This window comes from Camellia sinensis, chromosome 2 (assembly GCF_055761805.1).
Source record: "Camellia sinensis isolate YWXY chromosome 2, ASM5576180v1, whole genome shotgun sequence".
NCBI lineage: Eukaryota > Viridiplantae > Streptophyta > Magnoliopsida > Ericales > Theaceae > Camellia > Camellia sinensis.
This window is the reverse complement of record NC_138962.1, coordinates 27,551,735-27,575,046: the sequence shown is the minus strand read 5'-3', so window position 1 is coordinate 27,575,046 and position 23,312 is coordinate 27,551,735. Positions and strand designations below refer to the sequence as shown.

Genomic DNA, 23,312 nt, shown 5'->3' with positions numbered 1-23,312 from the left:
AGATGTGTACCACGCCACAAGTAAGTTGTCTTCCAGACTGGATTGGTGATCAATGGGTACATAGGGGTAAACCACTGAGCTCCGAGCAGAAAGAGGGATAGATAGAGGATCATCGAATTCAACAAATCAATGGTGAATTTGCTCTCTTAGTTTTTGTTCATTAGGTTTTGGCCAACTTCCCCATCCAGTAGACTTGGAGGAAGAAGAAGCAGCTGTGTCCTATGCAGAGAGTGGTGGGGCAGAAGAGGAGCTTCCAAGATCCATTTTTGCAAATGCTTGGTCCGAGGGTTTGTAGTTGACAGATTTTTGGTCTAAAGATTGGTAATTTGCAAAAGCTTCCATGACTTGTATAAATGAAGGTGGATAGGTGTAACCAATAAATGCATTAAGGTTCTTTTGAGGCCTGTAATCATCTTCCAAAGACTCCTCGTATGTTCGATCAATGTAAGAGAAGGTGTGATTAGCCATTAGGGATGCACTAGTCTTTTCGTCTACTCAAAGAATGAAAGTGCAAGATATAAGGATTTAATGAAGTTCACTGCTTCATTATTCAAAGAGTAGTTATACTACCAGAATATATGGAGTCCATGCACATCCTAGAACGTGGGTGGATTGCACTAGTTCATAATGTCACCAAGTATTGGGTATATTAGTGTAAGGGGTAATGTTGGCTATATAATTTGTAAAAGCTAATCACAATTTAACACGTGGTATGGAAAGGGTAATTTAGGAAATTAATACAAGTTGCCAACCAAAGTCAGACACATGGCAGTTCGTATTGGTAATAATGGATTTGTGTAGCACTGGAACAATTGAGAGATACAAGATGATGTGGCTTAACGGTTACTCATAAAGTTTAAATTCAAAATCAAGAGGGAAGCTTAACTGCAAGAGCGGTATAGTGGGACTGACTGTGAGAGAGCATATTGAGCAATCATGGGAGGACATTTCGACGATTGGAAGCCCACTTCGATGGTTATCATTGAAGAGTATAAATAGTAGAGAAGGCTCCAGAATGAGCCCTTAGACTCAGATCAAAAAACCAGTTTATTTACTTCGTTTTTCCTTCTAGTTTTTCTAGTTCTTTACATTTCTGCACTTCAATTCCTGTACTGCACTTTATTTCCTAGGAGTAGTTTCAAATAGCTTGTTACAGTAAATCTCTACGAGACTGGGTCGGATCATTGTAAGTTTTCATTTTACTTAATGAAATTTAGATTCTGAAATTGTTCTTTACTTATTGTTCTTTACTAAATTCTCCTAAACAAGCCACTGTAGACACCCCATTTTTGACCGTCCTCAAGACTTGGACGTCACCGTTTGAACACTCGGTGATCATCCATGTTTGTGTTCGTTTGGAGTTCCCGGAGGTCTCGGCTACGTGCCTTGCCTCAGGATCTCCGAATTCGACCGTTTAGTGTCTGGTTTTGCACCAAACACTTGCATTTTGCCTTGGAGGGGCAGGGAATGCCTTGTGAGGTATCCCCACACACCACTGGCCATGGCCATAGGCTGGTTTTTGCTGCCACCGGCAATGTATATTGCCGGTCGGCACTATTTATTGCCGGTCGGCACTCCCTTTTGCCAAAATGGCATCTTTGGCCGGCCGACTACTGTGCATCTGCTTTTGCAGATATTTTATCACAGCTGTCTTGCATTTGGCTCCCCTCCATACACGTGTATGGAGGGATCTCCCTCTTGAGAAGCTTGTCTTGTAAGCTTTACAAGACAAGAAGCTCTATAAGAGGAGCCCTTGTCTCCCTTGCTTAGGGTTAGAGATTTTGGACATTTTAGAGATAGAAAACACAGAGGAAAGCTCTGGTTTTAGGGTTAGGGTTTGATACATATTCTATCTCTCTTTCCCTCTATTGAGTGTTCTAGGTGCACTTGTTCTTACTATTGCACACAAACACCTAGTGTTTCACCTTCCTTTGGCTACTGAGGTTCTAAGGGGCTGGTTTTGGTGTTTTGAAGCTGGATTCAAGCCAAGGAGGGCTGATGGAGCATCATTTGCGAAGGTGATCTACAAGGGTGAGAAACTTCCCTTTTATTCCCCATTTTTGCATTGCTTTTCTACCTATCTTAGAGCTATTTTCGTGCTTATTGTATAAGACAAAAAATTTCTGTTTTTTATCCCTCTTGATTGTTTATTAAGAGTGTTTTGTGGTTTGGGTTTGTTTGACCCCTCCTAAGCCTTGTAAGGCTCCATTTTGTGCTATTTTTGTGCAAGTTTTGAGACTTTGGTGTTTGGGCCTCTTCACCACTGCAATCTTGAGGGATTTCAGTGGTGAAGATGGTGTCTTGAAGTCTCTAAAAGGGGAGGGCCACCCCCTCTCCTTGTTGTCCTTGAAAGGGACCTTTTTTGGCCTCTTAAGGGAGCATCATGTTAGAGTGTGTATTGATCATGTCTTGGCTGTTTTCCATGCTTATTATGCCATGATATAACCTTGTTGTGTGTTGGTTTTGGTACACCATGCATACTTAGCATACCTACCATGTAATGCCTTGTTATTGCCTTAATATGCCTTAGATTGTTAGCCCTTATTCTAGCATGTTTTAGGCTTAGTCTTGTGAAGCTTTTGTGCGTATTTTGCCATGTTTAAGGTCTGTCCTAGGTTGTTTGGGTCAGATTTGGCATGCTTAGTATAGTCCCTTTGCATTCCGGCTTGTTGGCCTTAAGTGTGTGAATGTATAGCATGACATTTTTGCATTGATTTAGTGGTTTGGGACTATCCACCATGTCATTTCAGTCCACTTAGCATGCTTATATGCTTGTATTTAATGACCCTTTTGATGTTTCAAGAGTTGATGTTTCATGCTTCATATTTATGTCATTGTGTATGCCTCTAGGATTAGGTTATTTGGATGCCATCTAAGTGGTTCTTGAGGCTTGTTTTTGCATGATTTGGGACTGTTTTGATTCAATTTGGTCATTTGCTTCATGAGTCATATGATCATGTTTTAGGTCCTTGGGTCTCGTTGCATGCATAGCTTGCATTGGTAGGTTAATTTGGCATCATTTCCTACATGTTTTCAAGGCTTATAATGCATGTCATATGTCCATGGTTATTCCCTTTTAAATGTGCTTAGAAGTAGCCCTTTCATGCTTAAGCATTTAGGCCTTAAAATGTGCATGCGTGTATGTGTGTTTGGTTCCATTTTCTTAAGCTTTTGGCCACTGTTTTGGCCTTTTTTAGAGCTGCCCAAATCATGTTTAAGTCCAATCTTTACATGTTGTTACACGTCTTACACTTCGCATGCTTTGATTACACCGTGTCTTGCATGACCACTAGCTTGTATGCTTGTTCATTGCTTGCTTGCTTGCATTGCCATGTTGCATCCCTAGCTAACATGCCTAGGTTGCATTGAACATGCATATCTTGTCCCTTGATTTAGTGATAGGGATTGGACCCCTTTGGTTTGTTGGTTTGCATTACACTTAACATCAAAATGTGCATACTTGGTCACTTGGACCATCACGCATGAAAATGCGCGATTGATGGTCCGAGAACCAAGGAGCATGTCCCTTTGAGTCACAAACATGATAGGGGACATGAATGGTGCATACATTGCTTGAATTGTATTGCCATGCAAGTTCCGTCCTCTGATGCTGTGTGTTGTAGGTTCTGCAGGCATTCTTTGCCGACCGGCAGTATACATTGCCGACCGGCAGTAAATCACCAGCCGATGGATTCATTTTGTGCTGGTGACCACAATTCGCTGCCGGTGGTAATTCTACTCAGCCGGTGGTGATTCCCAATATCCAGAGAAGCATCCTTGAGACTTTGGCAGTCTTCAGAGAGGAAGAGCAGGGAAAACAGAGGCAGACTATGCATGGCCGTGCACTTCCGAGCAGGACCCGAGCATGCGCTGCATCTGGCTCTCTTCCCGAGGCGGTTTACTGCTTTTCCTAGTTTAAATTAGTTTGTTAACTGATTAGGCAATTTGTAATATTTAATTAGCTTGCGTAGTTAATTAATTTGTATTATATTCTTTCAGTCCCTCCGGGCGAGGGCAAATCTGTAATAAGTGTGTGTGAGTGGTGTGTACGTCTTCCAATCCCCACTTCTTTCTTCCCTTTTATTTACCTGCTTTGGTGGTTAGTATTAGGGCACGTTTAAATTAGCATACCTCATGCAATGCATGCGTGCATTCATTCATTTGTCTTACATGCACCAGGCTCGGCGCATCACGCTAACTGCATTTGTACTTCAATTCCAAATTGAATACGTGCATCAATTGACTGCATTTCACATGCCATGCTTAGGTTAGTCGAGCCTATTCTAAGTACATCTCGTATGTGTTGCATTAGTCAATTTGACATGAACTAGGATCACGCATGTTTGCTAACTAGTTTACTGTTTTGGCACGGAGTACATTGTAAGTATTTGTGCTTTAGCATCTTGCATGCGTGTGAGTGCTATCATAACAGTATGTTTACCATGTGGCTAGATGCTTATGTGTTATAAACTGATTGAATGCCTGTGGGTGAAGGTTGGGTTGTTTGAGTTGGGAAAACTCGTTGAAATCCGTATTTTAGCCTACTTGCGAGTAGCAAATTCCAAAACATTTTTTCAAAACAAACGGATATGCAATGCTTATTTCCAAATTAGGCAATCTAGTCTATACTTGTTTGCTGTGCGTATAACATAGTAATTCTAAGCTAATAACCGGAATAAGAACACATAACGTTTTCAAAATCAGATATCATGGTTAGTAGAGGCCGGTCTTCGGACCGGGCGAAAGGGGGTGCTCATAGCTGACCTTCCCCGATCGTACCCAAGCTCCCGAGCCGAGGCAACTTTGGCAACGACAGACACGTGGCCTTTGGCACCGAGTCAGGGTTTCCTAAATTTCCCCATTAAAAAATATTTAGGTGGCGACTCTGTATCTGGCAAAGCAGTCCATGTTTGGCACTTCTTTTCAAAAAAATCTGTTTTCTCAAAAACGATTTGCCGGATTTGGACTCTTTGGTTCAGATTAAGAACCGTGACAACAAATCGAGTCCGAGCAACCACCAGTAAAAGTCCTCTTCATTGAGGCTGAGGGAACTATAATAAAATTGTCTGATAATTGGTTGGCAATTAATATTTTGTAAAGACTAATTGATCTTTACTGATACGCTTAAAATTACATTATTAACTTTCGAAAGCCAAAAAGCCAACAGTAACTCAATTTGAGTGCTAAATATAGTTCTCTATGCACTAGCTTATTGACTAATTACATAATTTTTTTATATTTATAATTAATTTTCTATTGATTGATTAAATATATATATATATATATATCACATATTACTAGTGAGGGTGGAAGGTGGAATGAGATGCTAATTAATTGGTGGTGGATGGAGGAAGTTCGTGGTGGAAGATTAAGTAATGGTCAAACAAGTCATTGGTGGTCTAATGTGCCTTGCAATTACCTCTATAAATTGGGCCAATTTCCTTCTTTGTGCCATTTTGAACATTTTAGTCCCATTTTAGGGTGTACTTTTATCTTTATTCCCAAAGTAGGGTAAAACGGTTTTTCAAATGCCGTTTTTCAGAAACCGGCTTTCACAAAACCGTATTCATCGATTAAAATAATAATAAAATTTGAAAATGGAAACCGGCTTTTCTAAAGCCGTTTTTGATTAAGATTTTAATTATTTTGAATTAATTAAAAACGGTTTTTGTAAAACCGTTTTCCAATTAATTTTTTTTTAATTTATATTTTCAACATAAATATTTTTTGGTCAAAATTTTTTTTTTAATAAAAACCGGTTTTAGAAAAACCGTTTTTGCATTAATTTTTTTTAAATAAATATTTTATGACCAAAATTTTTTTTTTTTAAAACCGGTTTTAGAAAAACTGTTTTTGCATTAATTTTTTTTAAAGAAATATTTTATGACCAAATTTTTTTTTTTTAAAAACGGTTTTAGAAAAGTCATTTTTGAGAATTTTTTTTTTTTTAAAAACGGTTTTACAAAAGTCGTTTTTTGACCAAAAACATTTTTAATAAAAACCGGTTTTAGAAAAGCCATTTCATTCCTTCTTCTCCCTTACGAAAGCCGTGTTTGATCCAAACCAGTGTTTGATCCAACCCATCTTCTTCTCCCTCTCTCAGCCGAAGAAGACCGACGAAGAGGCCGTGTTTGATCCAACCCATCTTCTTCTCCCTCTCTCAGCCGAAGAAGACCGACGAAGAGGCCGTGTTTGATCCAACCCATCTTCTTCTCCCTCTCTCAGCCGAAGAAGACTGACGACGAAGAGGCCGTGTTTGATCCAACCTTTGATCCAACACATCTTCTTCTCCCTCTCTCAGCCGAAGAAGACCGACGACGAAGAGGCCGTGTTTGATCCAACCCATCTTCTCCCTCTCTCAGCCGAAGAAGACCGGCGACGAAGAGGAAGCACACCACCGGCGGAACACCTTCATCAAACACCCACTTCAGGTTTGTATCGCATAAATGAGGGATTTCATTTTAGATTTGGGATTTTAAATTTTGAAATTAGGGTTTCAGATTTGGGATTTTAAATTTCGAAATTAGGGATTCAGATTTGGGATTTTAAATTTCGAAATTAGGGTTGTAAACTTTTCATTCAACAACGCCAGAATTTTTTGAATAATTTTCTCGTCAGTTCCATGATATAAAAATGATATTTGTGAATAATTTTTCAAATTAATTTGATAGGTTGTGATCACATATATGAAAATAGTTTCCATGATATTTTAAAGAATTTTGTAAGATTGACGAAAACTTAGTTAATATTAGGAGCTGTAATGATGAATAAATCAATCAAATGCCTATATTTAGATGAATAGCATGATGATTCCAACCATTTCTTCCTAATAACAAGCCAATATCTTATTGAAGACCTAACAACCCACCTTCAAAATGAAGTATGTCTTGAGATTTATCATACAGAATGTGATTGAAATAGAGATTCAAGGAAAAGAAAGAGAGAGAGAGAGCTTACATGTGCAAATGTAGTTATATAAATGTATCAAGAATAAGAGCTGCAAAAGAGAAACCCAAAGAAAGAGAAAGCTCTCTCACAGATACAAATTGGTGTGAGAAGCGAAGCAAAGATAAGCTCACAACCAATATAGGAGAGAGAAGTGCAAAGATGATTCTTCAGTTCTCTCTCTCTTTTAGAACAAAGCTCAAGATAATCAACAACAAATGACAGTTTTTCTAATTAATTTGAGAGAGAGAGAGAGAGAATTGCTGAGTTGGGGATTGTCAATGAGAGTGTGGTGGATTAGCTTAAATAGAATGGAAAGGAATGATTGGTAATGATTTGCTCTAGTTGAAAAGTCAGGTTAGGGTGTCAAAGAGGGACAAGTGCACATAGAAACATATAATTAGAGAGAGAGAGAGAGAATCCATGTGAAAGGAAAGTGAGGTGGATTACGATGATAGAAGAAGAGAAAGAAATGGATGGTAGAGATTGGTTTTTGTAGAAAAGAGGTAGGGGTGTTAAAGAGGGACAAGTGCACATACAAACCTATAGAGATATAGATAGATACAAAATAGTCAAAAGAGTATTATCGGCCACGTTTTATATTGATTCATTCAACTCTTTATTTGTTTCTTAGCTATTCACACATGCATCCCTACCCTATCATTACACAAATTTTTCTCCTATGTTTCTGCCCAACTTCCGGATATGGTAAGAAACACTCCCCATGCAAATATGTCTCCAATCTCTCTCTCTCTCTCTCTCTAGAACTTACGTATATCGCACGTCTCTCTCTCTCATCAATTGATATACGCGGCAAATACAATTCTTAACTTGAGAATTTGATGCATATCGGATACATGCTTGCTATAGAATTTTTGAAATTTAGGAAAAACAAGATAAATGTTAAAACATTAATAGACGTAATACGGCATGTCTTTAGAATCATGTGAAATTTGATCGAAATATGAAAAATGACATGGCCAACAATATTCACTGCTTCGTCATGGCATACGATGAATTTTGAACAATTTTTAATGTTTATGTCTTCAATTTTGTAATTTTGCTAGTTTTGAAAATAATTGATTCACATATAACTCAATTTAAACGAATCCAATTGGGACTAGATTTTTTTTTGTTCATAACATGTATTTTTCATTGTAATTTTTAGATTTGAGCTTAACGCAAATATTTTCATTTTTGATAATTTTTATAATTCCTTTGATTTAAGATTGATGAGCACATATTGTTTTTTTTCATTTTATCTTTTAGCTTAATTAGAACCTCGTTCTATTATAAATAACTATTGTAAACTTTAGAAAAAAAAAAAAAACCAATTTATTTTGGAGAATTAGTATTATTACCAAAGAGAATATCTTTTTATTAAATTTGTTGTTGTTGTTTGTGTTCGAATGTTCATCTCATTACCTTCCCTGCATCAATACCTCTGAGACCAATTACCGTAAGGGGCCTATGGTGGCTGTATTGCTGTCAAGGGAAAGACAGGGCAAGGGTAGTTAAGTAATTCATTTTACATCATGAAGGGCAATAGAGTAATTTACTTATCAAAGTTAACATCGTCAATATTCTACTTGTTAAATATAGTAACTATATATTTTATCTATTATACATACCATATTATATTCATTACTATACTTAGATTTATCTCCTTCTATATGAAGCAATCTTGTATACATTATTACAACATTTAATATGATACAAATTTCTCTTTCTCTCTCTCTCTTACATATTCTAATATAGTATCAGAGTTAGGTTAACTACTAAGTAGTTTTTTGTATAAATCCTGCGTTGGGATTGATCTCTCATATTAGTTAGTCAATACGGCTGGATATCAATCCAAATATATATATATATATGTATTTTTGAGATCATATTAGTCAGTCATTACGGCCGGATACCAATCAAAAAATATATATATATTTGTAAGTGGGTTGAGGAAAGATTAAAAACAAAGGACAACAATGAGTTGCTTGGAGTTTTTGGTGATTGAACATCACATTGTTGTCCTCGAACCCCCTACGGCCATTGATGGACACTTGGACTTCATAATTTTCTGAGACTTTACCTGTTGAGTGATCAACATGGAATTAATATGCCAAATGACCGAGGAATGGAGGGCTATATTTTAGAAGATTTAATTTTAATTTCTACATTTGGATTTTAAATTTGTCAATAGAAATGGCAAGAAAAAAAAGAAAAAACAAGATAAAAAAATTCATAATTCTACAAGTTTGGGAATAACAAATGCCTTCAAATAATAATATAATAGGTTTGAGAAAACTTCACAACAAACTTAACATATTTTTCCTTGTATTTTAATTACTTTTTTGTTAGTACATAAAAAGAAAATTATAAATATGTGCAAGAAAGATCCTCAAAACACATATAAAAAGAAAAAGCCCACATCTACAAAGGGAATCAAACCTTTTTTGAAGAAAGGAAAATTCTATAATTCAGAGCCTCTAGATATAGAAGTCTGGCCCGTTTGGGCCAAGCCCTACAATAAGCCCACAATTTTCTTGTATGAGCCCACAGCCTAGCCCAACCCATTACATCGTATGCAATAACAACAGATCTAAATCGAGCCCACAACCTAGCCCAACCCACTAAGCTTTTTTTTTCTTCCTTTGTTTGTTTGTTGTTAATTTTGGCTAGTACTTTGTTCGGTGGTACTGTATGAGTGTGCTTATGTGATGTCAAACTTGGGTTATAAATTGATGTTAAAGAAATCAAATGTTGTTATTAAAATGTGATAATTTTAATAATCTTCTCTAATAGGATCAAAATTTCGTTTCCCTACGTTCTTTCGGTTAGGTTGGAAATGAAAATAGAATTGGAAACTTTTTAAACTTTTCGAAAAGTTTAAAAAACAACAAAAGGATTTGAAAGTGTCTGAAAATATTTAGGAAAAAAAATAAAAACTTTGATTGATGTTAATAAATTCTCAATAGTTAATTACTTGAACATGTTGAGTGTTATGCATGCTTAGTTGGATAAAGGGGTTTCCCATTTTAAGAAAAGTATATTTAAATAAATTGCGAAATTCTTGTAACAGTAGGCATGGAAAAATAAACAATCGGTGCATTGCTCCTTAATGGATTTTATACTACGAGCACAATTGGTAGCTAATTTGTTCTCACAATAAAGTCTCAAAAAATCTTTTTTGGTTGGTCTTAATTGCTGTGGTGATTTTTAGCCAAAAGACCCATGCCTAAAGGCACTCCTGTGTAATATATGTGGTGTTTGGTCTCAAATGTGCTTACTTCATTATTTTGAAATAATTGAGTTACTTTGAATGCAAAGTGTAGGTATGGAAGTTGTGAGCATTATGTTCTATTGGGGTGGAAAGATTTTGAGCAATCGCGATGAAGGTGTGTCCTACGACATCGAACCTCAGGGGTTGTATAATGTGTACAGGGGGATAACATTGTCCGAATTGGAGGCTATGATGGTGCCGAAGGTTGGTACGCATGGGGAAATAATGCGATTAGAGTTTAAATGTAGACTCCCATGTCGGGGGCAGTATAGGTTGTTGCCAATCAAAGATAATGAGACCTTAAGTAATGTCTTAGACCTCCCACATAAATTAGGCCCTGATTATTTTTTGGAAATCTATGTGGAGAAGGAGAGCAATTTTGGTAGCACAGGGATGCCATTTCCGGTGGGTGGGACATTCACTCAAATGTTGACACAATTGCAATCCCCTGACAATACACTTACACAGTCTACACACATGTTCCATGCAGATTACCCTCTATTCAATCATTCTCAGAGTTACAATGAATTAAATGCATCACAGAACGTAGATGGTTATTACAGTGCCGGAGCAGGTCCAAGTGCTCCGACAACGTATAATCCGATGGTTCTTACAACCCCATATCCCCACTAGAATGAAGAATGTCCACCGGTTTGTAATGTTCAACGTACACCGGAGACGGCTGTCCAAAATTATGCATACTCCGATGATACAGTGCCATTGTCTGACGAGGTTGGAGTAAGTGATGAAGATTCCGTGGAAGATTTGGATGTCGCATGGGAAGGTGCAGACAATGACTCCGGCGATGATGAAGTTGGAGGGCATCATGATATGCAGGAGGTACACACAAATGTCCATATCCCTTTCTACCATAATTTGCATTTGGACAATGATGGTTCCATCACTAGCCGTGATGTTGTCGAACGTTGGCCATTGTGGGACTTCGAAATTGCTCATTTGGAGAAAGGAATGATATTTACTGATAAGAAAAGACTAGTGCACGCTGTTCAGTTGTATAACCTGAAGCGCAATCGAGAATGCAGGGTTGTAGAATCCAAAGGAAACAGTTGGGTGGCCGAGTGCAAGCACGGCTGCAACTGGAGGGTTCGGGCAACGAAGTTGAAAGACAAAGATTTCTTTCAAATTAGAAGGTTTGAAGCGCCGCATCAGTGTGTGTACCCCAGAATGAATAGGGACAATTGTAACCTCAAGTCCGAGGTCATTGCTCATTTCATCAAGGCACAAATTGCGGTAAGTGCCATGGTAGATAGATTATTTTTTTTAGGATTTCATTATGACTGTAATGTATTCAAATATAATTTATATTTGTAGATATCACCAGAATTGCCTCTTGCTACCATAATTGAGGTCGTGAAGGAGAAGTTTCAGTTCACTATATCATATAAGAAAGCGTGGCTTGCAAGGACGAAGGTAGTTGCAATGGTGTTTGGTGACTGGGACGAGTCGTACCGAAGGTTGCCTAGATATATGGCTGCATTGCAGTCATTCAATCCAGGCACAGTTTTCATGTGGGACATGATTCCGAATTTGCACTCTACCTCAATCGGAACTGAAATGTACATGAACTATGTGTTCTGGGCATTTAAACCTGCAATAGAAGGCTTCAAGTATTGTCGTCCAGTGATATGCATTGACGGCACACACTTGTACGGGAAATACGAAGGGAAGATTGTTGCGGCCACTGCAGTGACTGCTGCGGACAAGATTATACCTCTTGCCTTTGCCGTTGTTGACAAGGAGATGATCGAGAGTTGGGGTTGGTTCATTACTCTACTTAGGCGACATGTGTGCCGTGACCGAGAGGGGGTCACATTGATATCCGATCGACACACAGCTTTGCTTAGTGTCCTGTCCAGAATTTGGGACAATCCAGCAGTTCAACCAAGAGGGTACCATAGGTATTGCTTGCGACACGTATGTAGCAATTTTAATGAAAAATTCGGCAATACAGTAGCCAAGGATCTTGTGTGGAGAGCTGGTTCTGCACGACAAGTGCGGAAGTTTAATAAGATTATGGACGATATCTACAAGCTCGAGAAGAATGCTGAACGGTGGTTTAGACGGATGAACCCTATTCATTGGACATTGTGCCATGATGGTGGTTGTCGTTGGGGCATATTGACGACAAACCATATTGAGGGCTTCAATGGTGTATTGAAAGGCGCACGTAGTGTTCCCATTACAGCATCAGTTGAGATCACTTTTTATCGGCTCGTGAAATATTTTGACGAGGGCAGGACCATTGCTGAAAATGCAAGTAATCGGGGTCACTTGTACACGACTAATGTTCAACGATGGATTGACGAGCACCAAGCTAAAGCGAATGTGCATATGTTGGTACCGATTAATAGGTAATTTTTATTGGATGCATCGAATTCACTACACTTTAACATTTTGCACTCGTCGATCATTGATGTTGTGTCATAATTTTATCATATATGCATATTCATCCACGTACATACATTTTTCCTGCAGGGGAATAGGGGAATATGAGGTGAGGACAGCACCGCATGGGATGGGGGGTGGTGCTCGTCAAATAGTTAGTCTCCGACCACCGAGTTGTTCATGTGGGAAGTACACATTATTTCACTTGCCATGTTCCCACATGCTTGCTGTGACAGCAGACTTGGGCGAGGACCCTTTTCCTTTCGTTGCACCAGAGTATAGGTTGGAAGTCCACAAGCGTATCTTCGCGCAGAAGTTTAGGCCCATGCCGCACGAGCAATATTGGCCTGACAATGATTACCCAACTTTGCTTGCTATTCCAGCTCGACAACGTGAAGTTAAAACGGGTCGTCCTCAACATAGCCGCATACACAACGAAATGGATACTTCCAGACAAAGTGGATTGCACCATTGTAGTTTGTGTTTGCAAAGAGGGCATGATAAGAGAAAATGTCCAGCGAGAATCCGATCGATTCGACAGTAGTTGTTTGTCTTCTTTACATATTAGTTCCACGCTACTTTCTTTGAATTGGAGTCAGTATTCAGTGAATTGATAATGTATTTACGACTTCAATTACTAATGACATAGATTTGGTCAAATGTGGCAAATCTCTTTAATTGCTTTAGTTGTTGCAAGTGTCCTTTGTGCACTGGATTGTGCAGACTTTGGTGCGTTGATGGTCGATTGTGTCCTGACCTCGATGGACACCAGTTTATCTAATGTTACAAAAATGCAAATATTCACAGAATGACTTGATAATCACCAATATAAATGCAGTTTATATTGAATGTGTGTTTTGCCACATTTTGTTATGTGGGAAACTAATTTTTTTTTAATTTTTTTTTCCAACATCCATTACGTGGGTGAAGGCCTATTTTATGAATTCAATCATTTCTCGGACATTTACTACGTATTCGTATATGCTTAGTTCTTGTAAAAACTTTGACTAATGTATTTCAAATCTACATAAAACCCTCTTCAAACTTTCGTACTTCTTTCCTGTCCAAATGACAACTCCTTTAAAGTGAAAGCACGTTTTTTCATGTCTTACAGGTTGACGTGACAACACACTGACAGTAACTTTAATCACATAGGTACCATGTGAACCTTATCTCCTATGACAATAATGTGAAATGAATTACTAATCACCAATATAAATGCATGTGATATTTAATGCGTTGCCACATTTTGTTACGTCGTGAATTTTTTTTTTAGTTTTCAAAAATTCATTACGTGAGGGAAGACCATTTTATCAATTCATTCATGTGTCTTAAATTTAGTACATATTGGTAAATGCTTAGTTGGTGTAAAAAGTGTGAGTAGTGGATTTGAAATCTACTTAAAGCATGGGTTTTCATGTCATAAAGCTTGACGTGACAACGCACTGACAAAATCTTTAAACTCACGGGTACCATGTGTACCTTATCTCCTATGACAATAATGTGAAATGAATTACTAATCAACAATATAAATGCATGTAATATTCATTGCGTAGCCATATTTTGTTAGGTGGTGAACTGTTTTTTAGTTATCAAGAAATTTTTCCAGGCAACCCTTTCTTTTTGTTTTCCCTAACTTGTTGCAGTTTGTATACCTGCGATATACTGTCAGGTCGTATTCTAATTTTGTCAGCATATGTATGTACTGTTGTCAAAATTCTTGTTATCAGATATCCATTTCATATATGAAAACTTGTGCAGGTCTATGACTCATTTAGCAGAGGAGATCCCATTGTTGACTCATCAGCATCGAGCTGATACGATATGGCGTCAGTCGGTATGAATTATTTACTTATAATCGATATTTGAATACTACACAAACACTGTAGTTGTTACATAATATAATGTGAAACTGTAAATGTTTGTCCATAGAGAGAGAACGAAGAAGATTATATTAAATGGACCGCTAGCTTAACCAAAAAAAAAAACTCATCAAAATTGGTTATATAATCATCACAAAGGACTTTTAATATAAAGGACTTTTAAATACAATTCCTAAAATAAAAGAATAAATAAATATCACAAACAAAATTCTTTTTTATAGAGGTTGAATTCATAATCTTATAGCACAAAATAATATTATATAATCATCCAATCAGAAGTCCTGGTTCATCACCCATTACCTACTCAAAAAAATTTTAAATAATCCAATTTCAGCGACTCATAGTACCATCGGAGTGTGGAAAAGTAGATCTGTCTACTTCCTTACTTGAACAACATTATTTCATTTGATAAATTTCAATAAAAAATTTTAAATCTAGGTGGAGTTTGCCCTTTCAAAAATAGTTAAGTGTTGTAACAGCGGGAACCACCCGCTGGTTGTTGGAATTCATGGTACGAACTGTTTTCACACTATTAACCCACATTGACTTTTTCAATTTTTATGAGACGATTTTCAGAATAATTTACATGAATTGTTTGTAGTTTTTTTTTTTAACTATAATTTCAGAGTTGCGTATTGCCCTGTTGTTGCAACTTTTATTTTTAAATAAGTTGAAAAAGTTAATTACCATAATGTTAGCAAAATAATGCTTTCAGCGTCTTTTTTATTGCTGACCTTTAACTTACAATAAACTGTACCAAATAAACACATGAACGGGTTCATTTGGGATGTGGGTTGACTCTTTGGCTTTTTAACTTTTTGGCTATTTTAGCCTGGGTCTAAAAAGCCTCACTTGGGATAGGCTTTTTGGCTTTTATAAAAGATAAAATGAAATGAATATTGTTTAGATGTAACATTTTGTGTTATTGGCTTTTTTGCCTATTTTGTCTTTTTGCCATGGCAAACGAAGGACCAGCTGTTTATTTCTTGTCAAAATTGTCATCACGTAAGTAGTTGGGAACATGAAATAAATAACACCACATGATACTCTTGGATGACTCAATAATTATCCTTACTAACTGGCTAATTATGTAGTACTCTAGGAGAAAAATATGTTGATTCACTTTTGTTTAAAATTTAAGAAATAATAAATAATTCACTTAATATGTTATGATTTCTCATTTGTTGATTCATCTGTGAAGCGTTTTGCCAATTCCGAATAACATAATCTTCTACTTGCCAGCGATTTCTTACTTCATATTTTCATTGTCCTAAAAATTATATAAAATAAGAACACAAACAATTTCAATTATTGACAAAGTGACTATTTTAGCTTGTTTGTCTACTTAAATTACTTTTAACTTATTTCATACTACAACAACTTGCATTAATATAGTTCGAGCGACATTTTTCATTTCAAAATAAAGGACTTTAAACTTTTCAAAATATATTCATTATATGTTATATTAGTCTGTAATATTTCATTGTATTCATTTGATCCCCAACTTATTCAATTCTTATCTCAATGATGAAATGACGGCTTAGTTATATTTTACGCCCTTCTAATTTAACTAAAAACCATATAAACCCCCATTGCAGTCTACAATAAAGGAAACAACCCAACTTCGTTAACAGGTGTACCAAACATTCTAGAACTTATATTAGGTTTGATGGAGCCTTTTATTTGTATGTCATGACACTGCAAATCTGTGTCTGTATGTATTTATCTTTGTACATTTACACCACTTACGCACTATGCACCACTAAAATGTTGGTTATCTCACCCACTGTTTCAGTTAATAGAAGATGGGTTCATTATGAAAATTCAATTGTCATTTGTGCAAGCATTATGTCTCTTACACACAACGTTGCCTTGTGCAGGCGAAAGATCAGCCGAAATTGAAATGCCGACGATCTGATTCAGGCTTATGGGACACCGCCTTGGACCATAGAGTCCTACGTTGCCTACTCCGTGCGGGGTTCTACGGGGTGTATCGGATTGGACCTATTCGATTGGACCACCATCTCGTTACAACTCTCGTAGAGAGGTGGCGCATAGAGACGCGCACATTTCATTTTCCTGTTGGAGAGTCCACAGTTACATTACAAGATGTGGCTATTCTATTTGGCCTACCGGTTGATGGACACGCAGTCACAGGAAAAGACCCAGCAAATATGTTGGATGATTTGATAGCACTATGTGTGGAGTTGTTAGGAGCAGCACCTACACAAGAAGACTTCATAGGCTCATCACTTAAGTTGAAATGGATATCCGAGCATTTCCGTCACCTTCCACATGATGCATCCGATGAGACGGTTCATCATTATGCTCGAGCCTATATTTTGTGGCTTATTGGGGGGGTCCTCGTCCCCGATAAGTCACAAAATATAGTCAAGATGATGTTTTTGCCACTACTTAGAGACTTTGACCGTATCCAGGAGTACAGCTGGGGTGGTGCCACATTGGCATGTTTGTATAGGATGTTGTGTCGGGCAACTAAGGCTGATACGAAGGAGATAGCTGGCCCACTAGTATTGTTACAAGTGAGTTGCAATGACTTGTAGTTTTATCTCATATTCTCAATTGCCATGTTTTCTAAATTGCCTACTGTAATAAATTAATAATGGCATCATTCATTGTAGGTTTGGGCGTGGGAGAGACTGAGCAGGATCGCCCCTAGTCGGAAGTCGAACATTGCTGCTGGCGAGCGTCCCATAGGGGAGGGCGACCAGCTGTTACCACCTGGCCCGCGAGCTTGCAGGTGGAGGGTTCCCTTCAGCCATGAGGTGATATCGACTAATGTCGGTGTCATCTTCCGGGACCAATTCGACCGCATGGTGGAGGGGGAGGTTTGTAATTTGTTCATGTGAATTTACCCATTTTTTTGTTTGTCAACCTCCGTTGTACGAATAGATCTCTAAATTATTGCATTGCTATTGCAGTTCATATGGGAGCCTTACGGGACGGAGGATGACATCATAGCCAGCTTCCCATCGTATTGCACTGTTGGTCGAGACATATGGATGGCGCGAGTGCCACTTATATGCTTCGATATCATTGACTGGCATCTTCCCGACCGGGTGCTTAGATAATTTGGGCGAGTTCAGAGTGTGCCTGATCGCTTTGACGCCCACTTGGCTATGCATTTTAGGGATAGGCGTGGCAAAATGGGCATTGATTGGGCAAACGAATACCAGTCATTTATTGGTGAGTGGAACAACAGACGTAACACCATTGTCCATGCTGAGAGGAGCAATGAAGTGCTTACATCTTCGGACCCATACATGTTATGGTTTCGCCGCCATACACGTCTAGTGCTTAGTAATCCGAGTGACATTGCTGCCTTCGGATACCAAGGCGTCGGGGGCATTTTAGAGGGATTGGTAAGTTATTTATATTCTCCAAAACAACATTTGCTTAAGTTTGTATATGTTTGTTATTTGGCATTGATGGTTATGTAACACAGCTACCATTACATTACAGGTTCGTAGAGTTGCGAGGGCATATCACATGGCAGACGCTGCCCATATTACACGCGATGCTAGAGAAAAATCGGATGCCATTGCCGAGATACGGGAGTTATTGTACGATGGTTTGCAACAGGCACACCGACGTGACCGACTAGATTTCGGCCACTTTGGCGAGGATCCTTATATGGGGGTAGATATTACAGTGCCATCAATGCCGCACCCAAATATGCCATCCACTGAGCCATCGACATCAATGCCATCGACATCAATCCCTCCACCACATCCTACCGCACGTCATGCACATCAATCGGACTATTTCGATATGGAACACTTTGGTGAGGGACCTTCCATGGTCCTGTCCCCTCATGGTCCATCTACAGCAATGCATACACCGCTGACTTCCCCACCTGAATGTACCAATTACACATCCCAGTTTGCCCCTGAGGTAGATCCTCTAATGTCTAAACATACTTCCACACACCATGGCCATATATTGGACCCCTCTTGGTCACCACCCCCATATAGGACAGCAGTTGGTACCCCGGTGACTCCCTTAGCACCACTGTCTACTGCATGTCTATCTACTATGATTCCCTCTGCATCGACATTGACCGCACCCGACCCTTTGACCATACCATCATCTCCTACCCCACCATCATCTCCTACACCACATATATCCTTCACCTACCATGTTGATCCATTCATTACCCATGACTTCCACATTGACGGGGAGGGGGAGGGCCAGGTCCATGCACCTACCAGAGGGACACGTAGGGGTAGAGGTTGTGGCGGCCGTCGTGGTGTAAGTAGAGGCCGAGGGCGAGGGCGAGGGCGAGGGCGAGGGCGACGCCAAGCAATAGACCATGACAATAATGCAGCGGATGATGGCGCTTCACAGCTTAGTGCCGTATGTGAAGGTGTGCCAGAGGTGGTATCAAATGATTGTACTGCAGCCATTGGTGATGTGCAGCCAGCTTCTATAGAAGCGGGCGAGGGAGTCGTACGTGCGGCAGCGCAAGATATACTGAGAGTATATAGTAAGAGACCCAGGAGACAAACCCATGGAAGGGGTTGTGGAACAGGGGGAAAATTAGGACATTAGGAACAACCAGCATTGGTAAGTGTATTCAAACATTATGTTCAGGTGGTGTTTTCACGTGGATTAGTCTACATTGTTTAAGTTGTGGCTTATTATGTAGTTCTGGCTTTTGGCTTATCTTATCTTGTAATTGTCGCTTATTTTATAAGATTCTAGATGCTGATGCTAATGCTGCTGCTATTTTTGTTACTGTTTTGAATGAAGGGGTAGCTGCTTGCTGTGTTGCTGGTTGCTGGTTGCTGGTTGCTTGCTGCTTCTTCATTCTGGTTGCTGCCGACTGTGTGTTGCTACTGCTGGGTATGAATTTTATGGTCTTAAAATAGCTTTGGATGTGTCAATGTCTTAATAATTGGTCTTCAAATAGCTGATAATTGGCTACTGCTTCTTCATTTCTAGATTGATCAAGGTCTTAATAATTGATCTAGGCTAACATTGTTCACTAGCAAAATGGGCATATGAAGTTGCAAAGTTAGACATAATTTTTAAAATCTTCTCCAGAGGCTTTTAGAAGTTCAAACCATTCTGACGACATGATTTGGCAACAGATAAACCTGTGACATAACTTGGAAAAAAACAAAACTCAATCAAATTAACTATAGAAAGCTCATTAACTTTTGAATTTTTTGCACACCTCATAGTTGATGGTGAGGAGGTTTAAGTTTAAAAAGTAGTAAGTAATAACTAATTGTTAGTATGTACCCATTTCAATTGCATATTGGTCCCTTGATCTCTGGTTTTTTCCTTTGTAGCCCTTTTGTTTCATATCTGCAGGTGACTGATTACCTCATTTTTTTGGGGTCTTTTATAGCTTCTTGCTTCATCCCCCACTGCAAAGTCTCTACGTCTACAGTATAATTCCACAGAACCAAATTCAGTAGATGAAGAAGGTTAACCCACAAACGCTGGTTAGCATCCCTCCTGTGGAAACCAATTCCCTCAACAAAGAAAGTTGCTGGCTCAAAATCCCACCAGTGGTGATTGAGAACTAGGTCTGTAGTAGAAAATAGAAATTGTACAAAACCTCAGTTTGAACCATTTTATACTTTTTATGCGAAACACTTAATGACAACGAGGATGATAGTGAGAACTGCACTGGATGTTGGCAAATGATATCCTCTTGCCTCCTTTGTAATGGGAACAGGTGGCAGAGGACACCACTTGCGAATTACATGTGTTGGTGAACATAGGGGAGTGATATTGCTTACACTGTCCTTAATACTCTCAACTTTTTTAATGAGTGTGTATTTTTTTTTTCTCTGGCAATATTATATATGTGAAAAGTATTCTCAAAACTTTTACAGTTAATATCAACGTCAAATCTAGTACACATTATATTGTGGCTGAGTATGGTGGTTTGATGATATATTTTTATTTACCAAAATGATTGCTCTCGAATGTGTAATGATTTGATATTCATATTTACCAGAATTCATCACTCTTCACCTTCTTTTCCTTCCTTTCCCCATGGGGAAGGTGCTAATATTAGTTTGCATCCAATTCAAAACTACCATATCCCTCAATTAAATGTTCCATACCTGTGTTATCTTAACAGTTTGGGATGTTTCAAAGATCATTTTATATGTGTTTTACATGTATCCATTTCTCTTTTTTTTTTACTTTGAGGTAATGACTATAGTTTTTCATGGCTCTAGTTCGGCTTATGAGGAGGGAAAGTTCTGTGAGACTTTCCACTTGGATGCTTCTAGTTGGAGGTGCTGCGAGTCTTGTGGGAAGGTAAGTGAAGATTTTATTTTTCCTGGCTAGTTTGGTTGATTCACGTGCTTTCTTCTGTAGAGTTGACATGAGATTAGGTGAATTGTGTCTTCCTAGGACTTTTTTAAAAATTTTAATTCTTTCTTGTCATATGGTAATTTATTGCAAATCTTTTAATGTTATTTTTTTTTCTCTGCAGCAAATTCATTGTGGATGCATCGTGTCATTCCATATGTTTGTACTGTTGGATGCTGGAGGAATTGAGTGCATAACGTGTGCAAGAAAAAGTTTCATTTTGGTGAGTTTTCTACATTTTTTTAATGATTATTTATTATTATTTTTTTAATTTTTGCGACCACTGGGTTATCAGTAATGCCATATTAGTGAAACTTGCCAGGCAAATTCCATGTATTAATGCTGATTCTCTACTACGGGTTGAATTGTTTTGATATCCTTTTACTAGTTAGTTACTGCAACTAAAACTGAGCTTATCATATGATTGATTCAAATTATGGATGGGCACGGGGTGGGACCAGGTCTAGTGTCTTTTCTCTCTTAAGGATTATCTAGCAGCCTGCTTCAACTGTCACATAATAATATTATGCTCCTCTGCGTCTACAAAAAAATCATGTTACAGTACAATATCTTATTGCATGTTTCAGACACCAAATCCTGCCTGGCCTCCACCTTCTCTCTTCCTTCCTGTAATGCCTAAAAGAATTAAAGACCTCTCTACCAAAACTTGGCGTCAGATGGCTGGATCAGGTCCAGTGCCATGGCGGCAAGCACCCAGTTTATTCAGTTCTTCGGCTACCCAATCTGACTTGCAACCAAGGATGCCTTTTGAAGTTCACATACCAAGTGGCATTGATAGACTTGTTAGCAGTGAGCGACCTTCTGCCTCTTCTTTGGAGAAGAAGAAAGTAGATGATTCATCTGCAAGATTAATGAATGGTACCCTGAAGCTTGGTACATCCGAAACACTTGAAAATGGGAATGCAGGTATTGATCTTTTCCTACCTATATATGATCCAATGAATGAAAGTTTATTACTTGCTATGCTCCTCCTACATCCAGGGGAAAGTTTTCTAATATTCACCGTGAGTCGTTGGTTATCTTGATGTGGGCATTTTGTTGCAGGAATCAACTGTGGTGAGCAAGCTAATCAAGAGCTACATGGTGCTGTGTTTAAGATTTTACATGGTGCTGATCAAGAGCTCCAGCAAATCTCTGGAGAGTATCCTATTGTTCTACATGGTGCTGTGTTTAAGATTTTATGATATGTTTACCCAATGATATTGGTATTTAAGATTATAGTTGTAGAAGCAGGTTGTTCTGAATTCAGATTTCCTGTATGCAAAATCTTTGAAGTTTAATTTTTTGGTTTTCACAAAAGATGCTAAAGTTTATTTTTATTTTTATTTGGTGAAAAGGCTATTTTAATGTGCAATTAAACAATCTAGTTTCTTGTTGTCCTAAATTTTTCTAATTTGTAATTAAGCAGTTTAGCACCTTATTAACCTTAACCACATGTAAGTTCAAATTCTGTAATTACTCCTTTATTTGAGAAGATGTTAAGTGCCAGTGATGCAGGGAGGATAGGGCGCTTAGTGCTTCCAAAAAAATGCGCAGAGGTGAGTTTTCATGCTTAATTTAATGGGTAATGTTTGATAACCTAATTTAGCACTACTAAATGTATTAAGTGAAAATCAATTAAGCTCGTTTGATAAATACATAAAAAAAATGTTTATTCAAATAAAACTGGATAAATAAATTCGGATGGTAACATTTTCTAGCTTTTAAACATTCCTGATATAGTTGTGTATTCTTACTGTGAAACAGGCTTACTTTCCTCCAATTTCTCAGCCAGATGGTTTGCCTCTCAAAGTCCAGGATTCAAAAGGGAAGGAATAGATGTTTCAATTCCGATTTTGGCCCAACAATAACAGCAGAATGTATGTTCTAGAGGGGGTCACTCCTTGTATACAGTTAATGCAGTTGCAAGCTGGTGACGTAGGTAACTTTCTGACATTGTTAAATGCTAGAAAAACAACCCTTTGGGGGATTCCAACCTTTGCTTTAGTTGAATGGTTCCCTTCTATGTAGCTCAGAGTGATGCTTTTAGGTTGAGATGAATGTTGTAACATATTACTATCATGGTCCTTTTGGTTGAGACCTCGCTTACTGTTGTTCCTTATTCATCCCTGCCTTTTCATCTTTGGAGTATTTTGTCTGCATGGTTTGGTATTGCTTGAATATCTTTCATAATTTATTGTTTATCTCTGTTCACTGATGAAAAGAATTGTTAATGCCTATCTTGATCATTTAGTGACGTAGCATAAAAGTTATGCTTGTGCATTTTGGTGCTTTTTCAATTGCTGTCTCTTCACTTCAACTTCCCTCTCCTAAGTGGCCCATGGAAGTGTTTGATTGAATTTATAGTGAGTTATTTCTGTGCTGAAGTTTGATTTTATTTCTTCAGTAACATTTAGTCAGATAGAGAGCAAAACTGTCCACAATGC

At 38.2% G+C, this 23,312-nt stretch overlaps 2 protein-coding genes and 1 long non-coding RNA gene across 4 annotated transcripts; all 3 read left to right on the top strand.

Annotated features, from left to right (window-relative positions):
• The first annotated feature begins 6,103 nt into the window (after positions 1-6,103).
• On the top strand, positions 6,104-19,099 carry LOC114298373 (serine/threonine-protein phosphatase 7 long form homolog). The gene is made up of 6 exons (XM_082913975.1): positions 6,104-6,431; positions 14,387-14,462; positions 16,389-17,051; positions 17,151-17,357; positions 17,451-17,891; positions 17,992-19,099. Exons 2-5 carry the CDS (start codon positions 14,391-14,393, stop codon positions 17,598-17,600), a joined length of 1,092 nt encoding a protein of 363 aa, XP_082770101.1. The 5' UTR covers positions 6,104-6,431; positions 14,387-14,390; the 3' UTR covers positions 17,601-17,891; positions 17,992-19,099.
• On the top strand, positions 12,401-13,425 carry LOC114298378 (uncharacterized). The gene is made up of 2 exons (XR_014360261.1): positions 12,401-12,591; positions 12,716-13,425. It is a non-coding gene; the product is annotated as an uncharacterized LOC114298378 (long non-coding RNA).
• A 139-nt stretch (positions 19,100-19,238) lies between the features above and the next one.
• LOC145819938 (B3 domain-containing protein IDEF1-like) lies at positions 19,239-22,807 on the top strand. Of its 2 annotated transcripts, XM_082913976.1 has the most exons (8): positions 19,239-19,374; positions 19,886-20,066; positions 20,730-20,811; positions 20,990-21,088; positions 21,708-21,792; positions 21,931-22,027; positions 22,328-22,424; positions 22,633-22,807. In XM_082913976.1, exons 4-8 carry the CDS (start codon positions 21,023-21,025, stop codon positions 22,702-22,704), a joined length of 417 nt encoding a protein of 138 aa, XP_082770102.1. In that variant the 5' UTR covers positions 19,239-19,374; positions 19,886-20,066; positions 20,730-20,811; positions 20,990-21,022; the 3' UTR covers positions 22,705-22,807. The 2 variants fall into 2 exon arrangements, 1 of the variants encoding a protein (XP_082770102.1); XR_014360727.1 differs by lacking the exon at positions 21,708-21,792.
• Positions 22,808-23,312: the final 505 nt, after the last annotated feature.